General features: G+C 35.5%; 4 protein-coding genes across 5 annotated transcripts; 1 reads left to right on the top strand and 3 right to left on the bottom strand.

Annotated features, from left to right (window-relative positions):
- Nucleotides 1-1,020: 1,020 nt before the first annotated feature.
- Nucleotides 1,021-6,139, bottom strand: LOC144444578 (glutathionyl-hydroquinone reductase YqjG-like). The gene is made up of 3 exons (XM_078134055.1): nt 5,999-6,139; nt 4,621-4,978; nt 1,021-3,601 (listed from the first exon to the last, which is right to left on the bottom strand). The coding sequence occupies exons 1-3, from the start codon at nt 6,000-6,002 to the stop codon at nt 3,022-3,024; spliced, it is 942 nt and encodes a 313-aa protein (XP_077990181.1). The 5' UTR covers nt 6,003-6,139; the 3' UTR covers nt 1,021-3,021.
- Nucleotides 6,140-7,076: 937 nt separating this feature from the next.
- On the bottom strand, nt 7,077-17,789 carry LOC144444484 (transcriptional adapter 3-like). 2 transcript variants are annotated; one of them, XM_078133914.1, is made up of 9 exons: nt 17,624-17,789; nt 16,391-16,560; nt 15,730-15,882; nt 15,137-15,389; nt 13,912-14,011; nt 12,701-12,821; nt 11,990-12,101; nt 10,438-10,631; nt 7,077-9,662 (listed from the first exon to the last, which is right to left on the bottom strand). In XM_078133914.1, exons 1-9 carry the CDS (start codon nt 17,787-17,789, stop codon nt 9,534-9,536), a joined length of 1,398 nt encoding a protein of 465 aa, XP_077990040.1. In that variant the 3' UTR covers nt 7,077-9,533. The 2 variants fall into 2 exon arrangements, with proteins under 2 accessions (XP_077990040.1, XP_077990041.1); XM_078133915.1 differs by having other exon boundaries at nt 16,391-16,574; nt 17,624-17,758.
- Nucleotides 17,790-18,270: 481 nt separating this feature from the next.
- Nucleotides 18,271-21,930, top strand: LOC144444856 (GPI alpha-1,6-mannosyltransferase 2-like). The gene is made up of 3 exons (XM_078134407.1): nt 18,271-18,345; nt 19,787-20,995; nt 21,661-21,930. The coding sequence occupies exons 1-3, from the start codon at nt 18,271-18,273 to the stop codon at nt 21,928-21,930; spliced, it is 1,554 nt and encodes a 517-aa protein (XP_077990533.1).
- Nucleotides 21,931-23,004: 1,074 nt separating this feature from the next.
- Nucleotides 23,005-24,306, bottom strand: LOC144444857 (carbohydrate sulfotransferase 1-like). Its single transcript, XM_078134408.1, has one exon. It carries the CDS (start codon nt 24,304-24,306, stop codon nt 23,005-23,007), a length of 1,302 nt encoding a protein of 433 aa, XP_077990534.1.
- Between the last annotated feature and the right edge of the window lie 171 nt (nt 24,307-24,477).

Consider the following 24,477-nt stretch of genomic DNA (forward strand, 5'->3'; position numbering starts at 1 on the left):
TATACATATGATATACGTATGTATATAGAAAGAGCGAATATGTCATTCAATGAACCTTTTCCTTTCTTTTCTACTTCAGAAAGTATTACAGTTCTTGTACTGCTTCCTACTTCAACACATATCAGAAATAATAACAATATTTAGGGAATTTTCGTAATATTAAAAAAGCGAACTGGGGAGGGGTTGGGAAATGAAATGTAGTCAGTATTTTGTTATCATGAATTCAAGTATGCATAAACTTTTAAAAACATTATTTACAGTATTAAATTTTCTACAAAATGTTTATTGAAAGTATCTTGACTTTTTCCGTTGTTTCTTTGTTTCAGAATTTGAGTACATTCGTTTCCAATGATTGTTTCAATTTGTTCTAGATAAATTGAGATACCAAAAGTGCAATAGTCTAGTTCCTAACCCTAACCGGAGTAGTATGACGACAACGTAGTATGGAATACGATCCGTCAGGAACTAGACCAAGTTACTCTACATGTAGTCCTTTTCTACAAGCACACTCTCTCCATAGAGATAATCGTAGTTAAGTAAGAATTAAGATGAACTGTCAGTCTTTTATACAAAATGTAATTTATGAGTGCTGTACTGTGACATTTAGTCTATGTAATTTACTATACCATGCTTTCCATAGCTGTAATAAAGCATGTTATAATCAGTCCACAGCACTCAGAATCACATGCAACTGAATTTCACACACTTCCATTTTGAAAATGTCTTGAATGTACGTAGATGCCTGATTTGTGAGTCAAACTGGCATAAGTTTTAGTTTATTCCCATTGTTGAGCAGTTTTGGAATGGGCTGTCCTACTCTCAATATATGTTGTAAATGTGTCTTTTTATATAGTAAAGTCATTGTGGTATTCATTTATACTGTTTGATTGTATCTTTATCATTTAGTCACACATTCAAATCACATAAAGTTACACTGAAATATTGAAAAAATAAAAAAAAACAGGACATGCAGCCAAACAATCCAGATTTTAGAATCTATTTACTTTTATTTTATCCCATATCCATATAATGATCATTACCAAAATTACATTGCAACAACTTCAAAATAGTCTAACCAGTGAGTATAATGTAATTTATTAACTTTTACAAACAATAGATACATTTCAAACAAACCTTCAGCTGTGACACACATATTTTTTTCAAAACTTACATAACCTCATTTGATTACAACTATTAGATATACATCTGCAATCATACAATCTATTTTGTAATTTCTGCACCTGTTTACATCATGATCTGTCATTTTGCTTCACTGTTTCACTATAACTGCTTGTAATGCAAGTGATGGCAAACAATTAATTTAGCCATGCCCTGAATAGCAGTATTTATCAGCATGCCTGTTTGTAGATGTATTTACATAATATTCATTGTATGTAAATTGTCACTCTTGTGCTCATCTCAATGAGGGCTTATTTACATATTGACAATATAGTGAATTAAGCTGACGTACGTTATCACTCCCCATTGTTACCAATCAGTTTCAGTGCATTTTTTCAAAATAATCAGTTTGAGCGTAAAGCACATTAATTGCTTGCCATTTGCTAGCATTAAGACAAGCGGTTATAGTGACACAGAGGAGCAAAATCAGATTGTAACATAAACAGGCTAGTACTTTCTTGAAAGTCTACAATATTTGCCTATAACTAGTAAGAGCTCAAACATTGTGTAAAATCCATATATAGTATACACAAATACTATTTTGATTAAATCTGATACACTGTGTCTATACTTAGATAGTGGTGACCAAAATAAAAACAGATTGTTTCATGTCCATCGTTGAGTTGAAATCACTTGCACACAAATAAAAATATGTTTAAAATCTACTTCAATTATACCATAGTGGCTGTAGCAACCTAGTCTAGTTCCTGACACATTACTGATGTAAAATTGGAACACAGCCGTCAGGAACTAGACTAATAGCAACAATACTATTGTACATCTACTGTACTTTATCCACACATTAATAATCCCAAGACTGCTAGCAGATCATTTATATATTGTCAACGATAGGAGCAATCACTATGTTAGGCAAATCACAAATCCTTCATTGGCAGGTTGAAATCATGTGATTGTAGTTACTTTTCACTTGATTAGCGTGGATTTGCATGCTTTCTTCTTATTTTTGCCAGAGTATCCAATTTGCACCATGAATTATTGTTGTCATATAAAAAACTAATTTGGATGTTTAGTATGCCTTTCCCATATCTTTGAAAATGAAATATCAATATTTGGGTGTACAAAAAACCTGTATGAGTAATGTAATAAAATATGGCCTGGCTGGGTGTGTTTGATTTCCCGCAGTGCCGCTGTCTTTGAAACCCTACTTAACACTTACACTGGTGAAATTTACACAAAATAGTGTTGTCAAGACCACAATTATCACAATGTATGTAGTTCCCTTGATCAGGATCAGTCATCGCAATCGATACTCTGGCAAAAATAACAAGAGAGCATGCAAATCCAGGCAAATCAAGTGAAAAGTAATTCAATCACATGATTTCAACCTGCCAATGATAAGGCATGACATTTTCGAATCTTTCCATTCCACCCCATTTCACCAACAGATCGTTTTCAAAATGATCCACTGTCAACTTCGTTTTCAAATTGTTGCATTTTTGTCATCCCCATATAGACAGTAGGTACAAACACAACAAAACTGTTGGGTTTTCATGTGAAAATGGCATCATGTAAACAGGGACCTGAATGTCCAACCATGCAGACCTCTTGGGGATTGTGTATATGTTGTTGGATACCATTTGATTTTGATTTCATCAGTCAATTTATCAGTGCTATCATACAGCCTCTTACAGTTGAGAATCAGAGTTGTAATGTGAAAACATGTGAAAACACATCCAGTTCAATAAAATTTGACAGAATTCCTAAAACCTATAGTTTCTGGGGGGGGGGGGGGGGCTATATAAAGCTGACAAGGGTACATCATTGCATCTTGACAATGATGTAACTATGCCACTAGCAAGGCTTTCCCAGTCAGTCCACAGTCTATTTCATTTTAGAACGCTTAGTTGGTACATTGAAATCGATATCTGGTCCAATAGGAATGATGCCATATCCAGTACGACCAAAGTATCCCTTTATACAGTGATCGATGTTACATGCTTCAGCTACACCTTTCTGCTGGTACGTATCACGAACATATTCTGGTAGATATTTGTAATCAATTAACATCTTTTTATTACATTTGAACCTAACTACGTAGACGTGATCAAATCGGAAAAGTGTTGGAAATAGACGGACATCAGCTTCAGTCATTTGATCCCCACAAAGAAAGCGGCGTTTTGATAAGATTTCCTCAAGACGATCAAAGGCCTTGAATACAACTCTTACTGCCGGATCATACGCTTCTTGTGAATGTGCGAACCCAGCTTTATACGCCCCATTGTTGACCTCAGGGTAAATCCAATTATTGAATTCATCTATTTCATTTCTCAAGTTAGGGGGATACAGATCTATGGACACCTTAGCCCACTCATTAAACTCACAATTTAACATTCGTATGATTTCTGAACTTTCGTTGTTGACCACGACCTTGGTTTTCTTGTCCCACAGAATTGGAACAGAACTGAAATAGAAAAAAAATGGTTTGATATAGATGACAAATACACACACTGTATAAAATCTGGTCATGAACAAATATATCAGTGGTGAACAGGCAATCTTCAAGAATAATTCCTCACATATCAAAAAAATAAGAGATGTTTTAACTTTTATATTTTGGTGTGCTAAATTTACAAAATAGTGAAAGTGGTATGTATACAGGGAAAAAGTTTTGTTTTATTGAGAATTCCCTACTTTTTTCCAATGATCCTACATGATCACTTACATGAATTACATGAATAATAAATGGTAAATATACACATTATAAAGCACATTCAACAATGGATATCATCATAGCAATGTACAACTATTACCCCAGCACAGACCTATGTAAGCACAATGGCCCTATATAAAACTCTGGTAATCGAGCCTTTGGTTTACTAAGATAGGCACAACTAATAAATCTATTGTTCTTCAGTGTGACAGATTACACCATAGACCCTACCTTTTGTGTAGGGTCTGTGGTTACACAGGTGGGTGCTAGCGGTTCCTCTGGTGTGCGATTCTAATCACCCTGTGATCAACATAGTGTAAACATTGGAAGTCCCAAAACAGTAAACCACAAATTCATGGAACTCTAAAACTCGGCGATGCCACCCTACTTAAACCAATGTCCATTCAATAGCTTATCACAGTTGTATCAACATGTTGTGACAGTAGTTTTAGTTTGTGTCTATCTTAGAAAACTGAAGTCTCAATTACCAGAGTAATAACTTCCTCAACTTCATGGGAAGTATACAATCCACTGCATTCTGCGTATAAGAATGTAGGACTAAATCATTCATATATAGCAACCTCTTTCCTACCAGGTCCCCATTAGTGATCAAAAACAAAAGGTAGCAACAAGACTCAAGTTGTAAATTCTGAGCTGGCCATACTCAACATTAAACCATTTAAACACATAGTAGACTGAGTCACTCTTTACATGTCATGACTATCCATACATACATACAGACAAGTGAACACAATGGAATAAGTGTTTACCTCTGGACAAGATCTGACATCTTGTATATCTCTTTAATGTATTTCTTTCCATTAACTGTATCTTCAGTACAACCTGGTATTTCAGAGTTAAACATCCATCCTTTATCACCATCACGTCTGTACCAACATACATCCATAGATATCACATCCTGTAAGCCCTTAATAGCCCTGGTCAGAACTGTACGATGACACCATGGACAGTTGTTGGCAATGTACAGATGATAACGACCTGGCTCAGCTTTGAAACCCGATGACCCATCAGCAGTGATCCAGTTACGAGCAGCACTTACACCTCGTACAAACTCACCACGTGCTCGACGTTCCTCTTTGTTTGTTTGGTCATCCTGCGAACTGGCGGCTTTTAGGAAATATGAAAACTATATCAATATAATGTTTATGATATGAAAAAAATATATCAGGGATTGGACTCTTGATTGCTGGACTCAACTACCTCTAATCACCTTTTCCAGGTGTCATAATAATATTACATATCTAAAGAGTTAAATAGAATAATGTGTATGGTTTGAAATTTTATGTCACTGTTTAAAGTACCTCCTACATAGGATACCCCTCCCACACCTCCTCACTGGCTATAATGTGGGATGCCATTTCTTTCCAAAATCAAGACTGAAGGAGAAAATATTGCCGGCTAAGTTATCTCAGAGTACAGGGTACCACAGCTTGCCCAATGTGAGACCCCTCTCCTTGCAAAGCCCACATCTCTTTGCAACAACAACAACAACAACAACAACAACAACAACAACAACAACAACAACAACAACAAAATACTTGCGTTCATTTCGGGAGGGGGGATGTTTGAGAGTGCAAAGGGAGGGAAGGGGTGCAGAACATTTTCTCCCCAGGCCCAACACTGTTTATTGATATCACAAAAATATATGAATATTTTTTTTTTCATATTTCAAATATTGCAATTTTCTGATATGGATACATATCAATCAATCTTTATTACACTATTATGGGGTCGTTTTATGTACTCAGGTTGAGTACGACCGAAGCATGCCTTGTCCGTGAAATGAATATATGTCGCCAACTAGCCGACGAAACTGCAAGTCATCGTGTATGCATAGCGCTATAGCTAGCGATTTGATCAATATACTACAGTAGTACTGGCATAGCCACACTCTCAGGCAACCAACACAGTCCCCCTTTGTATTCTGTGTCACCGTACGTGTTGCTACATTTTTGCAGGAACTTTCAGATCGATCATTGATTGCATGATCATTGTCACTCCAGTGTCAGTGAAAGATACTTGTATCGCCGTGCAAAGAAGTACACAGTACTACACTACACTGTGTGACTCTGTGAGTAACACTGTAATTTTTGTTGATTGGCCTGCATTTCCTATATCCAAACTTACCCATATTTTTACAGATCAACGATTGTCGATTCCCAGTCAATGAGAGGAGTATACCCAGTCCAGTAAACACAGCCCAGACAGCTAGCTAGCTACTGATGATATGTGAGACTCTTCTTGAAAGCGCCTTCGATGAAACACAGCGCCACGGTGTTGTGTTTTTTATTTTCACGTGTTATGTTTACAATGTGTCGACGTTTTTGATTGGCTGGATATTCATGTCACCCCGCCCCTTGAAAATATGTTATTCAACCACCATGTTGTTCAATCAGTCAACGTGCGGATGATTTTTTAATAATAATAATAATCATAATATTGTCAATATAAATATGTAGCACCAAATGGACAATCAAGAATGAGTTGATAATTTCTGCAGACAGGGGGCGTTTCTCTCCAACGCACAGTAAAACCGGGAGTAAAACGCAAGTCGTTTTAACTCAGTCGTATGCAGGTTCATGCCAAGTACTAGCATTGCATTGCTTCGGATGGAAAATATTTCTTGTCCTCGTGTATTTTTAGTAGACTTTAAAGAAAAGTAATCATCAGTACTAGAACATAATTATCTCTTTGCTTTGTTCTCTAACAGAAAGTGTCCTTCAGAGTCCTTCGTGGCTCTTTCACTTGGCAAATACTGAGGTGGACACCCCCTGATACTGTTGTGATTGTATACATTTATAGTGTTCAACTCAGAGCTCAAAACCACAATCTTGTGTATCAATTGTTCTCCATGTCATTCATTGCACGGCTCTCTTTCTAGTTACATTCTACTCCCTATTTTGCTAGCTCTGTTACTAATGTTCAAATCCCCCCCCCCCCCTGACAAAAATGCAGATGGAATTTTTCTGTTTGTTTTGAAGAACACCCCATATTTCTCGATCCAGCATATTTCAATATTGGTATTTGTGTTGTGTTTAGCAGTTTGATTTTTATATTTGTACTATTAAAACTGACAATATATTGCACACACACACACACACACACACACACACACACACACACACACACACACATACATCAAAGGTTAAAAGTAGAAACATTCTCCACATACATTTCAGTTGACACAATAACACACATGGATATCTTTATTGACTTGTTCAAATTTAAAGAATGCACACATACTATAGTACTCTGCTTTGAATCAAACCTAATACCATACATTTTAATGAAAGTCAGTCTAGCCACTAAATTACTTCTAATACAAAACACATATTATCATGTAGCCTCAATCAAGGCATATTATTCTCTTGGACTTATTTGCACAATAAAAATATATGTACTTTAAATTGCTCACAAACTTTGATATATGAAAGTTTTTTGCATGTCATGTCCTCTATGAAATGATAATAATCCAGCATCTTTGATGGGAAAACTGAGATTATTCCTTTTTTTTCCATAATGTGCCCACAAAAATTGGCAGCCATCTTGAGGGTAAATTTATTTTTGAAAATCAGATGCTAAATCATGTTTGAAATGTTTATGCACACAATTACAACAATTTTAAGATTTTTTGTGTGCTCTATTCCAATAAACATATTAACAACCAAAGATACCAATTTTATGTTTTCTTGTATAAAGTTAAGTACCTGCATACCATGGGGTTTTTAGAGCAAAACTTGTGTTTCACCAAGAGAAGTCAAAATGAATAGCAGGCCTGCAACTGATGGTGCCCTCTAGTGGCAGAGTGTGGTACAAATGTTAATGGTAAATCACAAATACCACAAATGTGCATGGATTTATGATAATGGTGATCATTTAGGGATGCATTTGGATTCTGTCTTGATGCACATTACATTTCAGAGGAGCATAAAATGTAACTCAACAAAAGCTACACTCATGTAATCTGTTGGAAATTTGAAAAACTTCCACTAAGATTCAATGCATGACCTCTCTCTAGAGTATGTGGCAATGACAAGATTGCAGGCATATACAAATTCTTCACACCTCCAGTTTGCTTAACACCTCCAGCAATTTTTTTTCTGTCAGTTAAGGCACTGAAAAATGACAAGTGATTTGATTGAAACATGTCTACTTCTCAATCAACAGAGGAAGAAGAGAACCTGTGTATGAATCATAGTACTTCCATGATGAACATGCATAGTGTCATATTGAACACATATTGCCTGGCCTATATTTGGGCTATAGCACCCGTTTATTACACCCGTGGGACTGTGAGTTACCAGAATCACATGCTATTTCCCGTGGCCAAAGGCCGCGGGAAATAGCATGTGATTTTGGTAACTCACAGTCACGATATATAACTCATGCTGTGAACTCGCGGTGGCAGACGACATCGTCAGAAGCTGCCATTTTGACCTGCTGTGAATGCGCGGTGGTCACGTGACCATGTAAAAGTTGATGGAACTATTTCCCTAGGGAAATAGTCATTCTATTTTCCTATCACATGACTGATTCTAGCGAATCATGGCACAGCATTATCACTAGGTATATTATAAAAGAATATGTTCACACCATATCATGTTCATAAATATTTTGTTTCATGGAAGTGTATAATCCCTGTCTAATTTCTTTGGAAATTTGTTTGCAGGTCTACTTGGAATTACTGTATAAAGCAGAGCAAGATCAATGGTCAAATATGCCTGAAACCCATACCTAGTATAGTTTACTTAGAACAACATAGCATTGATTCCAGACTAGTGTGTCAAACACTAGTTTGTCTTCTTTAGTCTGGTAGACCATCCTACATACAGTGACTGATAATGACAGTTCAGGAGTACAATGTAGCATGAGTTGTTACAAGAGAATGGTATAAAACAATGCATCCACTGAATGCTTCAAGACATAGACAAATGAGTAACATAGACTTGAAGTACAACAGCGATCAATGTAGTAAAAGTTTCCTAATCCATAATTTTGTAGCGAGTCATCTTCACTACTTTGGGTATTTTATTTAAAGTTAAGAGTTCTCAAATTTAAACTGATTACAGTGTATCAAGGTATACTGTTTCTACACAGACTTTCTTATCAGGATTAAATTTCTGTTAGAACAATTTATGAAATGTAATTTCATTCATGATTCTGGACTGGTACTACCCCAAAAAGGATATCTGTTTATCCATTCTAATTAAATTTGTTTTGTTTCTTTTTCTACACACATACAGAACAAATATTTGCAGTCATGGAAGTCTGATTTAACAACACCTGCAAGCAAGAGATCAAGTTTTTTTATATCTTGGATATACTTGTATTCATCAAAATAATGAAATAACTGAGTATTTACTGCACACAGTAACACCTAACTGCACTGTTGACAGTAACTGAGTATTTACTGCAAGCAATGTCAAAAGTAGTTCATATTAGTAAAAAGTCACCTGACAACCATGTCCTCGTAAGGTCTACACTAGAAAATTTACATCACAGATTGACACAGATAATTCTATGATAGATTACCATGACAACACAATAAACAACACACTTCATTTAGTATTGAAGTGTGTATATTTTATCTACACTACAACAGCTACTACAGATAAAACAGAAGTTCCTTAAAAATGACAGAAATCCTATAAAATGGCAAGGCTCAGGAATCTAAGAGTTTAAGGAGGGTCTCTCTTTCCCTAAGTGCTCTGACTGCCATTTCTCTTTCTTTCTTTGTGGGAGATCTTTTCTTCTGTCTTGCTGCCTGTATTCTTCTATAAGCTTCCATCACCTACAGGATGACATAAGTACAAGTCAAACATTATACAAATGTACATTTCTGGAATCCATTCCACTGCAAGTATTTTGAATTAATTTGATAGAAAGCACAATAAATGTCAACAGGTATTTTGGGGTAAATCTGAAATTGTTGGTCTATACGACACAACATTTATGCCATGCTATCAGCTACATTGTTTTGGGGTAAATCTGAAATTGCTGGTCTGTATGACACAACATTTATGCCACGCTATCAGCTACATTGTTTAGAAGCCATTGATAAGGCTGAACAACATGTCGAATCTTACAGTCTATGAAACTGCTAGACTCTAATTTGTTGAAATATGAGATATAAGTATTCTGTGCGTACATTTTATCTAGTCTTTGGTAAATCTGCCACTGCTGGGCCTGTACTCTGAAATCTTTTACATTACATACTTAATTTACATTTCATTAAGTCTTTCATGTATAGGACATTCTAATAAATTAAACTTTTACATCAATTTGAAATTTGAAATTACATGTAAATACTACAATACACACACACTTTATGGCTTTTTTTTTCACATAGGATGCACACACACACACACACACACACACACACACACACACACACACACACACACCCACACCCACAGACAGACACATATGTAAACAGACAAAAAAAATACACACATACATACATACATACATACATACATACATACATACATACATACATACATACATACAGACACATTAGACTTGTCAATGCCCACAGCATACAACGCATGGACTGAGAATTTTACCTCATTATCAGCAACTCTGACTTTTGCCCTAATCTCTTGTTTTTTCATTTCTTCCTTGGCAAGTCTGTACAGTCTCTGTTTCTGTGATCTGTTATGTGCTGACAATGCTTTCAACTCTGCTTGTCGTTTCTTTAACTCAGCCAAAACTTCATCATCAGTGTCTTCACCTAGTTGATCATCTGCATCTAGTAATCCTATGTTTTACAACAAAAAGAACATCTTCAAAATATAAAATATGATCTAAGAATTGAACTTGAATCAAAGAAAACAACAAACTGATAGACTCTTACAGGACAATTTTACTGCCACCCACAAAAGTGGATACTTGCATGGGTGAACATGTCATTATTCAAGCATCAGAATGGGTTGAAACTTTTAACGCATGTGTTTATCCAAAATGATGATTACAAAGAGATATACCTTGCATGAATTGTCTATAACTAAGAGCATCCTCCTCTGGTCAGCAAACTTGCAAAGATTTTTATTGAAACAAGCCATTGAGAATGACATAGTCCCCGCTATGATTGGGTTTTAAGGAATTAGCACTACTCTGATCACGCAACAACACTTGTGAACCTAAATCAAACAGACTTAGATATGTTGTGTCTGCTTGTCGGACATGGAACATGCCTACAACAATAAAGGATTGGTCGGGTATGGGGGATCATATCAATATGAAAATGGATATGCAAATGTATGTCATAGAACACTGTCCTAATACCAACTCTGAATGAGATCTGTTCAAGCATGTCTGAGTTGGCTTTGGACATGGAAAATTCACAAACAAAATGGCTGCCAGGCAGCCATATTGGATCGTATCATGACAAAAATGGATATGCACATGTATGTCATAGAACACTGTCCTAATACCAACTTCGAATGAGATCTGTTCAAGCATGTCTGAGTTATGGCTTTGGACATGGAAAATTTGCAAACAAAATGGCTGCCAGGCAGCCATATTGGATCGTATCACAATGAAAATGGATATGCACATGTATGTCATAGAACACTGTCCTAATACTAACTTTGAATGAGATCTGTTCAAGCATGTCTAAGTTATGGCTTTGGACATGAAAATTCACAAACAAAATGGCTGCCAGGTGGCCATATTGGATCGTATCATGACAACAATGAATATGCACATATATGCCATAGAACACTGTCCTAATACCAACTCTGAATGAGATCTGTGTGAGCATGTCTGAGTTATGGCTTTAGACAGGGAAAATTCGCAAACAAAATGGCTGCTAGGCGGCCATATTGGATCGTATCATAAAACAAATTGACGTGCATATGTATGCCATAGCATGTTGCCCCTGTACCAAGTTTGAAAAAAATCGGTACAGGCATCTCCAAGAAACGGCTGCGGACGGACGGACGGACGGACGCACGGACGGACGGACAGACGGAACCCAATCCATAAGTCCCCGTTCCGGACTTCGTCCGCGGGGACTAACTACACTATACATGTATTAGAATTACGAGGAAGTTTGATTTTCTGGACAATCAGTTGTCATGACACATACTTCAGATGAGAAAGAAGCCTACATACCTTGATAAAGTAGTTCTTCCCTAATTCTTGCCTCTAATGCTCTAGTATGTGGAACACTGAATGGTCTATTACCATTCTTTGGTGACGTGTTTCCTTCAACACCAGCATTATCCTAGGAATGGAAAGTTAGAATTGTAACACCTACAATAATAAATCTATAGTATCTATAAACTGTCTGTTGCTGAAGATGTATAGAGGTGTTAAAATACAAATACTTCCTATAGTAGCTAAAAACTGTCTACTCCTGAAGACCTATAGAGGTGTTAAAATACAAATACTTCCTATAGTAGCTAAAAACTGTCTACTCCTGAAGACCTATAGAGGCATTAAAATACAAATATATCCCCTGACACAACAGAGAATGTAGGAAATGTATAATAATATTTGATAACATCATAGATTTCAAAACACTCTCAGTAGTGTGAGGATTTAACTTAGAAGGGTTACTTCCAAAATGTCACCTATTTTTAACTTTGTTGGACTGAGAACATTTTATGTTAATAAGTTTTGGTCAATACAGGCCTGGTAGAACATAGTCATTCTTATCTCTAAGTCAAGTTTTCTAGCTGGATTTTTCAACAACAATCCAGCTTATACTACAATGTCATGTACATGACTAATCAAAACAGGTTGATATATATTTATTCTGGAATCGACTGATAAGATTAATCACTCTAGGCTGGAAACACTGTTGACAAGTGGACTACTTACTTTAGGACCTGAATCCATTAATGCCATGTCATCTAGTGGTGTCATGATATTTTCCTCAACCAATGCCGATATTAGTCTCTGTGTCAGTGGTCCAAAGGGACAAATGTCTTCAGACTGATCCCTGTAAATACAAATATGCCATATTCAAATTCAAATGAACAATGTAATCTATAGGCAAAGTATGTACAGTTTTAAAGTTTATGGCAGTGTGCCATCTAATGATAGCCAAATTTTGTTGTCATGAGTCAAAATGAGAAAAACTGGCATTTCTTGTGAGTCACCACATAGTAAGAGATGGGGAACATCAAATTGTGGTGTGTCACTAGAAATTGTGTGCGTCAGTGGCATGTCAAATTTGCTAGAGGGCACACTGGTTTATGGTAGTATAGCAACAACATCCAACTCTGACAGGATCGTTTGGATTGACCATAAATGCTTTACTATCAACCAGGGCTTGATATAAACTTTTTTCTTTGGTGGTCTCGCATGGGCTACCCCTTTAAGAAATTGGTAGCCCAAGGATGGTAACCAATAGTCCTATATTCCTGAACTGAAAACAGAGTTCCTCTAATGGAAATATGTGTGTTATTAAAATTCTTTCATATCTGTAAATCTTCCATATTTTCAATCTTTGCATAATCAGTGGTAGCCTGAGTGGGCTACCAGCTGCAAGTTATGGTAGCCCCATTACAAGAATTGGTAGTCTATGGGCACGGGACTACTGTTAGTTTCAAGCCCTGCTATAAACATTACTACAGAACACTATAACTTATAAGCCAATGTCTTATTAGAATCAAATTCATTTGAGAAAAACTGTTGTCTTGCAGAACTACAAAAAGTTGACACTAAACAAATGAATAACCGTATCTGATCATGTTAAATATATAATGGCTCCACTGGTAAGATAAAACTAATGTGAAAACCTGGTACTGAATCATGGCACTTTAATAAGATAGTGAGGACAACAATGTATGGTCTTGCATTTTTGAAAATTAAGATCACTGGTGTAGGACTTTTGTCTTATTTCAAAAGGGTACTCAGAAATTACTTTACAAGAAATAAAATATGTGTTAAGTTTTATGAGAACTAAATATCAGTAACTGTACATGTACTATGAGTTATATGTTCCTTTGACATTGAAGAGAACACATACACAGCACTAGTGTATGTAGCTTTACATAGAAAGTGTTTGAATAGCCGAATTACTATACCTTTGAGTTTCTTTCTTCAACAATGCCTTGGCATCATTGGTGTTAGGAGAAGTACTATTGCCTAATGCTGAACCTCTCTTCTTGTCATGAATCCTAGCTCCTGTCATACCACAAAATAAAGAAAATAAAACTTATTTAAAGGACCATATAAAATGAGCACTGTCAGATAATCTTAAGCAAATTACATTTGAGTGATCCCAAGGTGGTACTAAATTATGAACAAATCAAATGATACCAATCTAACATGATGCACTGTATAATATTTTACCTATAACTCTTGTGATATGTACTCTCAGATATCAGCTCCTTGAAGTCAGACAAATCTCAACAGTGAACATGTTTTGTGAAAGTATGTTTGACATTTGATCAACATAGAATTGCCACCAATGAGTTTTCCATTTTCATTGGTTCAGATATCAATTATTTATGTCAAAGGAGATAGTAATTTTATCAATTTGTCAACAGACTTTCTTGAAAGACATGTAGGGAAATTATGGAAAATATGTTCATCTCTTATATGTCCACAAATAATATTGAATAGGTATAACAAAATAACTTTGTTCCGCCTGACCACCCAAGTTAGTGAGAATTTGAAGTTAAGAAGTATTTTATTAAAATCACATTTCAATTAGTTGTTGGTACATTTTTATGCAAAGTTTGCAACTTTCTTTGTGAATCTTAAACATATGTTTGTTATAAATACATCATTCAAATGTAATTGTTGTGCTTAATAAGTTTAGAAATATAACATTCACGCATACAAATCAGAGAGAATCAAGGGCAAAACATTGAATAGTACAATGCATGATTCTTTAACTATTTCTAATGTATTTGAATGATCATGATGTGAGTGTTAATTTGTAGTGTTAATGCAATGAACTTGATATACAGTCATGGTAACATCTAAAGACATATGAATACATTGTTATCAAAAAATTGTATCTTTGTAATTGTTTCTGGAAATTATGAAAACAAGTTCAAACAAATGAAAAATCATAATTTGGGTGAACTTACACAGGTAGGGTAAGTAATGCCAAACATTTAGAGTTTGAAATTAACTTACAGATAGCAGCAACATATTACAACCATGAATGACTTACGTCTTTCCATCTTTATAACTACAGCGAATTGTTCGATTTATATGTACCGGTATATCATTCTAGAACACCAATAAAATTTATAAAATACACAAAATTCCACCCTGACTGAATGAATCTGACATTACCTTCTTTCTGTTCCTCTATCAAGTCTTCTTGAGCCCACCTCATTGTATAATGCTTCCCTAGAGGGGGTACTTTATAATACTCTGCTTCATCTTCATTACTTTTCATGAATTCTTCAAGGACTTTTAAATCTTCATTAGTAACGTCAGCACAGTAAGGTTCGACTGATGCCCAGAATCTATTGGGTGCATCATTCTTTGGAATTTTAGGAACATCTAAAGGATCATCTGTGAATTCATACTCTTGAAGTTTTTGCTACAAGAAACAAAATATATCCATTAGCTTTCTTGTGAGCCAGTGTAATGTTTTTGCTCTTCCGTAAAAAATTACACAGGCTTAATATACTGCTGCAAAAAGAATCTAAGTTGTTTCATGATGATGATAAGGTGCAAATAAGGAACAGAGTACTGTTCTATTTGCATGTGCAAAAATAGAAATAACAGTTTTTCGGTCAAAGTGATGTTATTGACCTTATGCTAGATGGTAGTAAAAAGTAGTAAAAAAGGTCAACAGCCTCATTTACTGAAATGAAACATCATAACTTGCATAGGTAGATGTCTTTCTTTTACAACACAGTCTCACAGAAAATTGTTACCTGCATATTCTTAGTTTTTGGTCTACCAGGTCCAGAATGTGATGTACTAGCACCAAGTTTACCACTGGATTCTTTTAATTTTTTAGATGGCTTCTCTTGTTTTTCATCTGGTGGCCTTCCCCTCTTGCCTGATGACACAGACTCTGATTTGTGCTAGTGAAATAGAAAAAGAAGAAGCTCAGGAAACTTAGTTTCAATCTTAAACATATTGGAAACAAGGACACTAAATTCATGTTTTTGTTTAAATATAGTCTGTAAGGTGCACCGTGATGGGACGCCCTCACACATCAGTCAACACAGAGCTGGCCTGTTCGGGCAGAGCTACACAACATATCTTACAGTCTAAACTGGAAGTAAAATGGTAAAATCTACCTGATTTGTCCAGATATTTCAATGGGGTCCCATCAAAGTTATGGTACAAGGTAATGCAAATCTCACAATACCTTAGTAAATATATTGCAATGGCAAAACAAATATAAATAAAGTCTACTCTATATAATGATGATTCTTTCAAATCATGCTGTTACCAAGGCAACATTAAAAAAGGTTTGTTTTTTTCAGAAACATCTATTTAGCATTTTAGACATAGGCCTCCTTTGATGTATTTTGATATATTTTATTATAATAAATAACCGATAGAACAAAAAGAAACAATACTCACTAATTTTCCAACTTTCTTGTCTTTTTTTTCCTGCCAGTCTATAAGTACTTGTGTTTCTCCCTCTAGCTGCCTCATTCTCCTGGAGGCTGCAGCTAATAATGTTTCTATTTCTAACTGCAAAGTGTCAAGTTCCTCTATGCCAATGCCTTCGTCCTCAGTTCTTTGAGTTACTGTAACACAAACCCTTAGAATAATAAGACAAGTGTGGAAGTTTGGGCTGGCTGTGGAACAAATAGCCTTGTTTTAACCACATACTTGGCAGCTTGGTTGTAAGATTATATTCTGCAATAAGTTACAATTTTTGAGAGTACAGCAGATACAATGATTATGTACTTGAATTTTTAAATTTTACTATTTGCAGATTTTACCTTGTATTGCAATTTTCTGTGTATTTTCATCCTTATGTACTGCACATTTGTAGCACCTTTTATTTTGTATGTTTTTTTTAACACTTACTAATTCATCTGGGAATTAATATGGTTTCATATAAATATGCAAATACATTATAATGAATGCATCATGTAACAGATTTTGTGGTTTTTCTCTGACTGAAAATGATGAGCCAAATGATGATGTGCTCAGAATATGGTATGGAATTATTAAATAAAATACTTGCAGATGGAGTATTATAGTTGGAACTCAATTCTGACATTGTCCCTTTTTGGACAATGCCAGAATCAAGTCTCTATTTATTCCACCTAAAAGTAGAACTATGATAAATGAAAATAATCACTTCATGGTACCTTCATGCACTAATATTAATACTCAAATGTATCAACCAAAATGGATTTCATTCAGAAATGTGTATTGAAACCCCAAATTTCAAAAAATAAAATTATGTAGTGTTAGTATATGCAATAGCATATGAGAGTTAAAACACATGCATGACATATGCATGGTACTGTTTGTTTATATATGTTTGACATTACTGCGATGCAGGTGAACCATGTTGAAAACTGATAAATGAAAAACAAAAAGAAAAGTAGGAAAGAAATTGGGTGTGTTCGTCAAATTATCGATGCGTGAAAAAAATTCGGAAAGGTAAATTATCATTTACTACTCTTATGTAAAATGTATCTGTTTACTGATCTCAACACATGTTTAAAAGTCGATGTAAATAAACAAAAAGTTGCAAGCTTTCGGATCACACAGCAGACGAATGCCAGTCCCAAAACAAACGCTAGCTCTATCATTCCAGAACAAAGAAAATGGCTGGTTTGAACGCCTTCTTACCCGCGGTGTATCGCGGACACATTTTGGTGTGGTCAACGGGTCGAAAGTCGTGGAATTGGAGGGGGCAATCCTTTTCAGCCATATTGCCAGGGAAGAAACGACGCACTTTCTCCAAGAAATCACCACACAGTCTCTCGCACACTGACCGACACCTTTCCCAAGCCATATACAGTCATTTCTAGACTGTAAGTTCGTCCAATCCAGGCGTGCTTTTTGAAGAATTGTGGATTTTGAAATATATTTTTCTCTTCCTCTAAAATGTAAAATTTCTTCATATGTATTTTTGCCTTTCAATCTTTCAATCTACTCTTTCTTATGTCCTTTTTAATGGCAATCAACGTTTATTAATTGGTACGAATCGATGTTCTTGCAATGTTGACATAATAATTCTGAGGCCAGGTTTGTCAAAAAACAAGCATATGCAAAGATACTTTCGTCTCGAATTTTGGTTTCATTCACCACAATGCATACTTTTGAGCTATTATATATTATTGGAAGTCGATAAAATGTTGCCGAAGATAGAAAAATCCTTATAGAAATGTATTCTTTGTTCGTATTCCGCATCTGCATCTCATTTGTGTCGAGCATTTTGATTGGCCTAGCTGAACGGTTTTGAAGCGACGTCGACGATTGGACATTACACTAAGATGGTTTCCTTGCCCAGAAGTGATGCTGTGGGGACTTTCGCCGTGTTTTCACGTATTTTGACAATTGGATTGCAGGTGGGAAAAGAGCTACCGTCACTTACAGTCAGTATTTGCCTCACATGTGGCGTAATATTTTTAGATTTATTCCCTATTTATTCAGTAATTATGATTGAATCCGTTGTCAAGAACGTTCACAGTCACTTGTGAGGTAGGCAATATTATTAATATTCTAATATTCTATTCCGGGATGGTCATAATGACGTTATTAAGTATTCATATATTCAAAAAAATTTCGTGACAGCTACAGATGCATCTATTTTTTTTTTGAATAATTGTAAATACCTAATACTAATAACGTCATTATAATATTTATATTGTATCTTGACTATCTTGAAATAGAATATTAGCTCACAACAAGTGGCTGTGGTACGGGTGGGGTTGCCGGGTGAAGGGGGGGGGGGGGCGTGTCCAGGGTGGGTTGATTTTAATATTTAAAATACTGATGATGACTATTGCACGTTTGTGAAAGAGACCCTGAGGAGAAGGATATCTGGAACTAAATTTTAAAAATGTAGGAATCACAGGAAGTTACTTATCCCATGGATGTATTAATACATCCATGCTTATCCAGTCCAATTCGATTTTGCTTGTACTATTATTAAAGTTACATTTACCATAGACACTGCATGAAAGGGTTTAATATAGGGTCTATGGTTTAAAACCATGCCACACACTCTTAAGGTGTGACTTGAATAAATAAAAAGTGGGAAATGCAAAGAAAATGGTACAAATTCCAAGCTACATCAAATACATACTGTGCCTATAGTAGTAGTAGTTGCAGCAGCAGTTGTATAATTTTAGTTAAATTTATAGCCAGGAAACAACAAAAGCTGTAATAGCTAATTATTCCACTTTGGAATGGTTACCACTTTGGTAGGGATCAGTACACAATTGCTTATAAAAACTGTTTCTCCTTTCTTTGGTCATTTTATCTGGAATAGTTACTACTTTGGTAGGGATCAGAACACGATTGCTTATAACAACTGTTTCTCCTTTCTTTGGTAATTTTATTAAGGTTCCTCCACCAAAAATATATTATAGTGTGCTGTATGAGGGTCTTTACATGCAATTTTGCTAGGTTTACCCTACTTTACTACCAGGGATCCTAAACATTTTATTTTAACAAAAGCACTGACATTTGATATGATCTTTCTTGGAAATCTAGAGCAATTATGCTGTTTAAAGGCCCACTTTGAAAAAGGATTAAACATTAGGTACATGAAAAACAGTTGTCTGATAAAGTTACAGAAAAAGTTGGCCCAGAACAAAAGAATAACCATTTGTAATGCTCATGGCTTCACTGATATGATAACATTAATGCGAGAACATGGGATTGAAACCCTGGCGTATAGTTTTTTAAAAAATAATGAGGAGGAGGGAAGGGGATCTTAAACTGTTGTGATAGAAGCCGAGTAGTATAACAGAAAGCCGTTAATATTTTTGTCTTTATTCACAGGTCCTAGCAAATAACCTAATTCCAGATCACAAAGCTGATGCCTTCACACCTGACAAGGAAATCGATGGAAGTGGAGACCATGTCGTACAAGTTTTACTAGGTGGATTTACCCACTGGGATGCTGCACATTTCTTGTATATTGCAGAGTATGGCTACACCACAGAGCGAAGCTTTGCATTTTTTCCACTCTACCCCTCACTGTTGTTTTTGACGTCGGAGCAGGCAGCATCTCAACAACTCCTTTTCATAATGAGCAAACATTCAGCGATTCTTATCATAGCTGTTTTCACCAATATTATCTTCTTTGTGTCTGCAGCTGTCTTTCTGTATTGGTTGAGTAACAGTGTACTAAAAGATGAAAAAATGGCTTTTAGGGCAGCCATACTATTTTGTATCAACCCAGCAGGTGTGTTTATGACGTCAGCGTACACAGAGTCTACTTTTGCCATGGTTGGATTTCTAGCTATGTTTTTACTTGAGAAGAAGCACCTCCTTCTTGCTGCTCTAGTATTTGCATTATCAACAGCAACACGGTCCAATGGAATGGTGTCTTTTGGCTTCATACTTTACTTTGTCATAAAAAATAATTTCAGAAAACTTTTTGCAATGTACAGAGTAAAACAACTCAAAATTGTATGCGTTACTCTGCTGTCCATGATTACCAAACTTTTACTAAGTCTTGTCTCTGTTGTATTGATTATAATGCCATTTTTCCTATTTCAGTACTTTGCATATGCAAAATGTTGTACACTTGAACCACAATTTGGCTATTTTCAAATTCAGCCTATCAATTCCCCTAAAAGTGAACAATTACGAGACAGTGATTTCGATGAATTTGAAAACTTTCCTGACCGAGTTACTCCACAAATATTTGATCTACCAGTATGGTGTAATAATACACCACCATTGATTTACTCCTACATACAAGACAAATACTGGAATGTTGGATTGTTCAAATATTATGAATTGAAGCAGATACCTAATTTCATGTTAGCTGCTCCAATGGTCATTCTGTGTTGTTTAGCCATATGGAAATTCTTTACTGTTAGATGGAACTACGTCAAATATCTTGGACTGCTTCCAAGGAAAGTGAAGGTGGAATATGGAGATGAAAAATTCACAACTGGTTTCTATAGCGATGAAGTGTTTGTTTACATAGTCCACATGGCTGCTCTGCTTTCCTTCAATGTCTTCATTGTAAATATCCAGGTTAGTGAAATAGTTACAGTTGTTGCAAAAAATTAATTGGTGTTGTGGTTGTTCATCTAAGTGATTCTGCAAGGGGATGATACACAACAAAAATCTATCTTTTGGAACAAGTGAGGGATAGCCCACAATAATTGAGCTAAAAAGAAATAGAAAATTTATACTAATGGTAATTGATAGGCTGCTAATGGTTGCTTTACAACAATTAATATCACTCATAATAAGTAAATTAGTTTTCCGTCTTCTAAGATCTTTCAGTCATAATCATGCAATGTCAGTGGTAATTAATAGCTGCTTAATTTCAGAGGGTAGAGATATTTCACTTAAACATTTACATTTAATTCTTATGACATGCTTTGATATTAGATAAAATATAAGACACAGAGTAAGCTAGTTTAGTGACAGCATGCGTGGGTATGCACAAAGTCATTACTGAGAATGCGATATTTTTCACATTCTTGACAGCCAAAAAAGTATGTCATGTTTACCATACCTTAATATCTGTAGCTAGACATGATTCAACATGTTTCACTATTTATGAATGGAATATAATATCAGGATATTGCCATGTGAAACAAAAGTAACCATCAAAGACAGACTTTACATACTTCTTTATTTAAAATTACCCATTTACACACATTCTTAATTGTCATATCTTTGTATTTCAGATTGTAACAAGATTCATCGCATCTAGCTGTCCTGTAATATATTGGTTTGCTGCTGCCATGACAACACCATCGTCTGTCAATCATAAACAAAAGGCCAATGAGAGCCAAGGTCAAAGAACTTTATTTCAGGAAGTTATGTCCAATGAAGTGATACAGCAAGTGATTAATTTCAAGAAAAGTAATTTAAAAACTAGACTAATTCTGGGTTATTTCCTATTTTACAATATGCTTGGTATAACACTGCACTGTAATTTTTTGCCATGGACGTAATGATCACAAAAATAAAGTAAATATTAGAAAGACATCATTATTCTTGTTGGTTTGTATGAATGTTGACCTTTATTATAACAATGATGTACATATTATTTACATACTACCCCAGTATTTGCATATTATTTACATACTACCCCAGTATTTGCATATTACTTACATACTACCCCAGTATTTGCATATTATTCACATACTACCCCATTATTTGCATATTATTTACATACTACCCCAGTATTTGCATATTACTTACATTCTACCCCAGTATTTGCATATTACTTACATACTACCCCAGTATTTGCATATTATTTACATACACCAGTATTTGCATATTACTTACATATTATTTGCATATAATTACACATATTTGAAAGTGTCCCAATATTTTAAGAACACAGTCAACACTATGGTCAGGAATAATACATATTACACTGCAATCTGTGATTTTGCGTCCCTGTCTCACTGCTAGTACTAGTAATGATTTGAAAATTATATACTCAAACTGATTGCTGTGAAAAAATACACTCAAACTGATTGGTCACAATGAGGAGTGATAATGTATGTCAGCCTAAGTGACTATATTCAAATGAAGTCATTATGTAAATGAACACTCAAACTGATTGGTCACAATGAGGAGTGATAACGTAAATGTAAATGTGCTCTTGTAGAGATGAACACAAGAGTGACACAAATATCTACAAAAAAGCATGATAACTGTCATTGGGGCATGGCTAAATTAATCATTTGCCATCACTAGCATTACAAGTTGTTAGTGAAGCAAAATCACAGATCGTGATGTTAACAGGCTTGGTACATATGTCTGTCAAGTAAATCTTGGTGTAAAATCTTTGGTGTATAGATGAAATTACATTTCTGTTGCAAAGTTTGATTCTATGATGTAAAGTTTACTCATATTGGTTATTATCATGAAAATGACATACTAGATTTTGACATTTCTTTTAAAATATCTGCAGCAGTTTCAACTCACAATATTAGTTATGAAAAGTTTGAATAAGAAAAAGTATTCTTTTGAAGTATGACCAAAATTGTACTCTAGTTATTTGCTAGTTCTTCTGTCTAAGGAGTCCAAAATAATGAAGAGTACTGATCTTCTTTGTATTTCAAGTTCGGAATGTATTGTGTTGGAAAAGAATCCAGGAATGTATTGTTTTTATCGTTTAATTCTCCCATGCTATATACTGGCATATAGCCAGCAATTAACATGAACTCTTTACAAGGGGAAAGTTCCTGTATCCTCTCAATAGCATCTGGCGATAAAGTCCGTTTCCATGCCAACGCTGCCTCCGCAGAGTTTCTGGTTGTGTCAAAGGGACCACCATCATTGTATTTTGTATTGTTTTGCACCCATGAAACTACCGAGTCTGGAACTGGCAAACCAACAAAATTGTAAATGTCTTGGGTCATTTCAAGTGGATTCAAAGCAATGTCTTCATATTTCACGGCCTTGTAACGGTTTTTAAGCCAATTTCTCATCGCAAGACCAATAAGTAAATTGTCAAGAGCATATCCACAATATCTTTTCATGTTAACGATAACTTTTTCCTTCAAGTCTGCGAGAGTGTAATTCGACTTACTAACAAGTCGTCGTTCCATCCATGAGGGCGCTTTACCGCGAGGGTCTCGGATAACATGAATAACTTTCACATTTAGGGAAGGGTCGTGTAGAAGCGTCACTATGTCATTCAAATCGTAAAGACGTATAGATTTGATAACAACATGTTTTCGTTCCCGACACAAATCATGCAATATATCAGTTTTCACGGTAGCACATTGCTTAGATGGTGGAATAAATTGCGGCCACCTGTCGGAACACAATATTGACGGAGTAAGGAGAGGTATTTCTCTTGTCCGCTTCCTCAGAGGACTTTTCGCCAAGTCAGATGCATAGCAACGCATTAAATCAGACGTAAAATTACACCTGAAAATATCGTTTAACATTTCCACGTGTTTTGGACGGACGAGACTATAGGGTAAGTTAGACATCTGCATACATTTTAGTAAAGTTCTTCCTGGTTCGTACGAATAGAAAAAATCGTCATTGGCGTTGAAAAGTTCACCGACGAATGTAGAGCCACCTCGAAAAGAAGCCAAGATTAGAACGTGTACTTTCTTATCGAAGATATTTTCTTCGAAAAATGCACTGTTGGTGACTCCTTCAACTGCTGAATGTTCTTTTCCCGTTGATAGTGTTGTGTTTCCATCCATGGCGATAGGAGTTCGGACATGCGCAACTAGAGTATCGAGTCGTTCATCAGCGTTTTCATTTTGTTCAGATTTCATCAAATCTGCGACTTTTACTGTCATTGGTATGTATCTTACAACAATTCTCTCCGGTTCTCGGCAAATCATGCGACACATCGTGACAAAAATGACAAAAACTACGGCATATTTAAAAAACCTGTAAAAACGACGCATTTCACATGTAGTCCAATCTATGCTGAACGACGAATCGCGTCAGCTGAAGTTAACATCGCTCAGTAATTTGAATAATCTGTGTCACAGCCGATAACTTGAAACCATAGATGGTAT

This window comes from Glandiceps talaboti, chromosome 13, assembly GCF_964340395.1.
Source record: "Glandiceps talaboti chromosome 13, keGlaTala1.1, whole genome shotgun sequence".
Lineage (NCBI taxonomy): Eukaryota > Metazoa > Hemichordata > Enteropneusta > Spengelidae > Glandiceps > Glandiceps talaboti.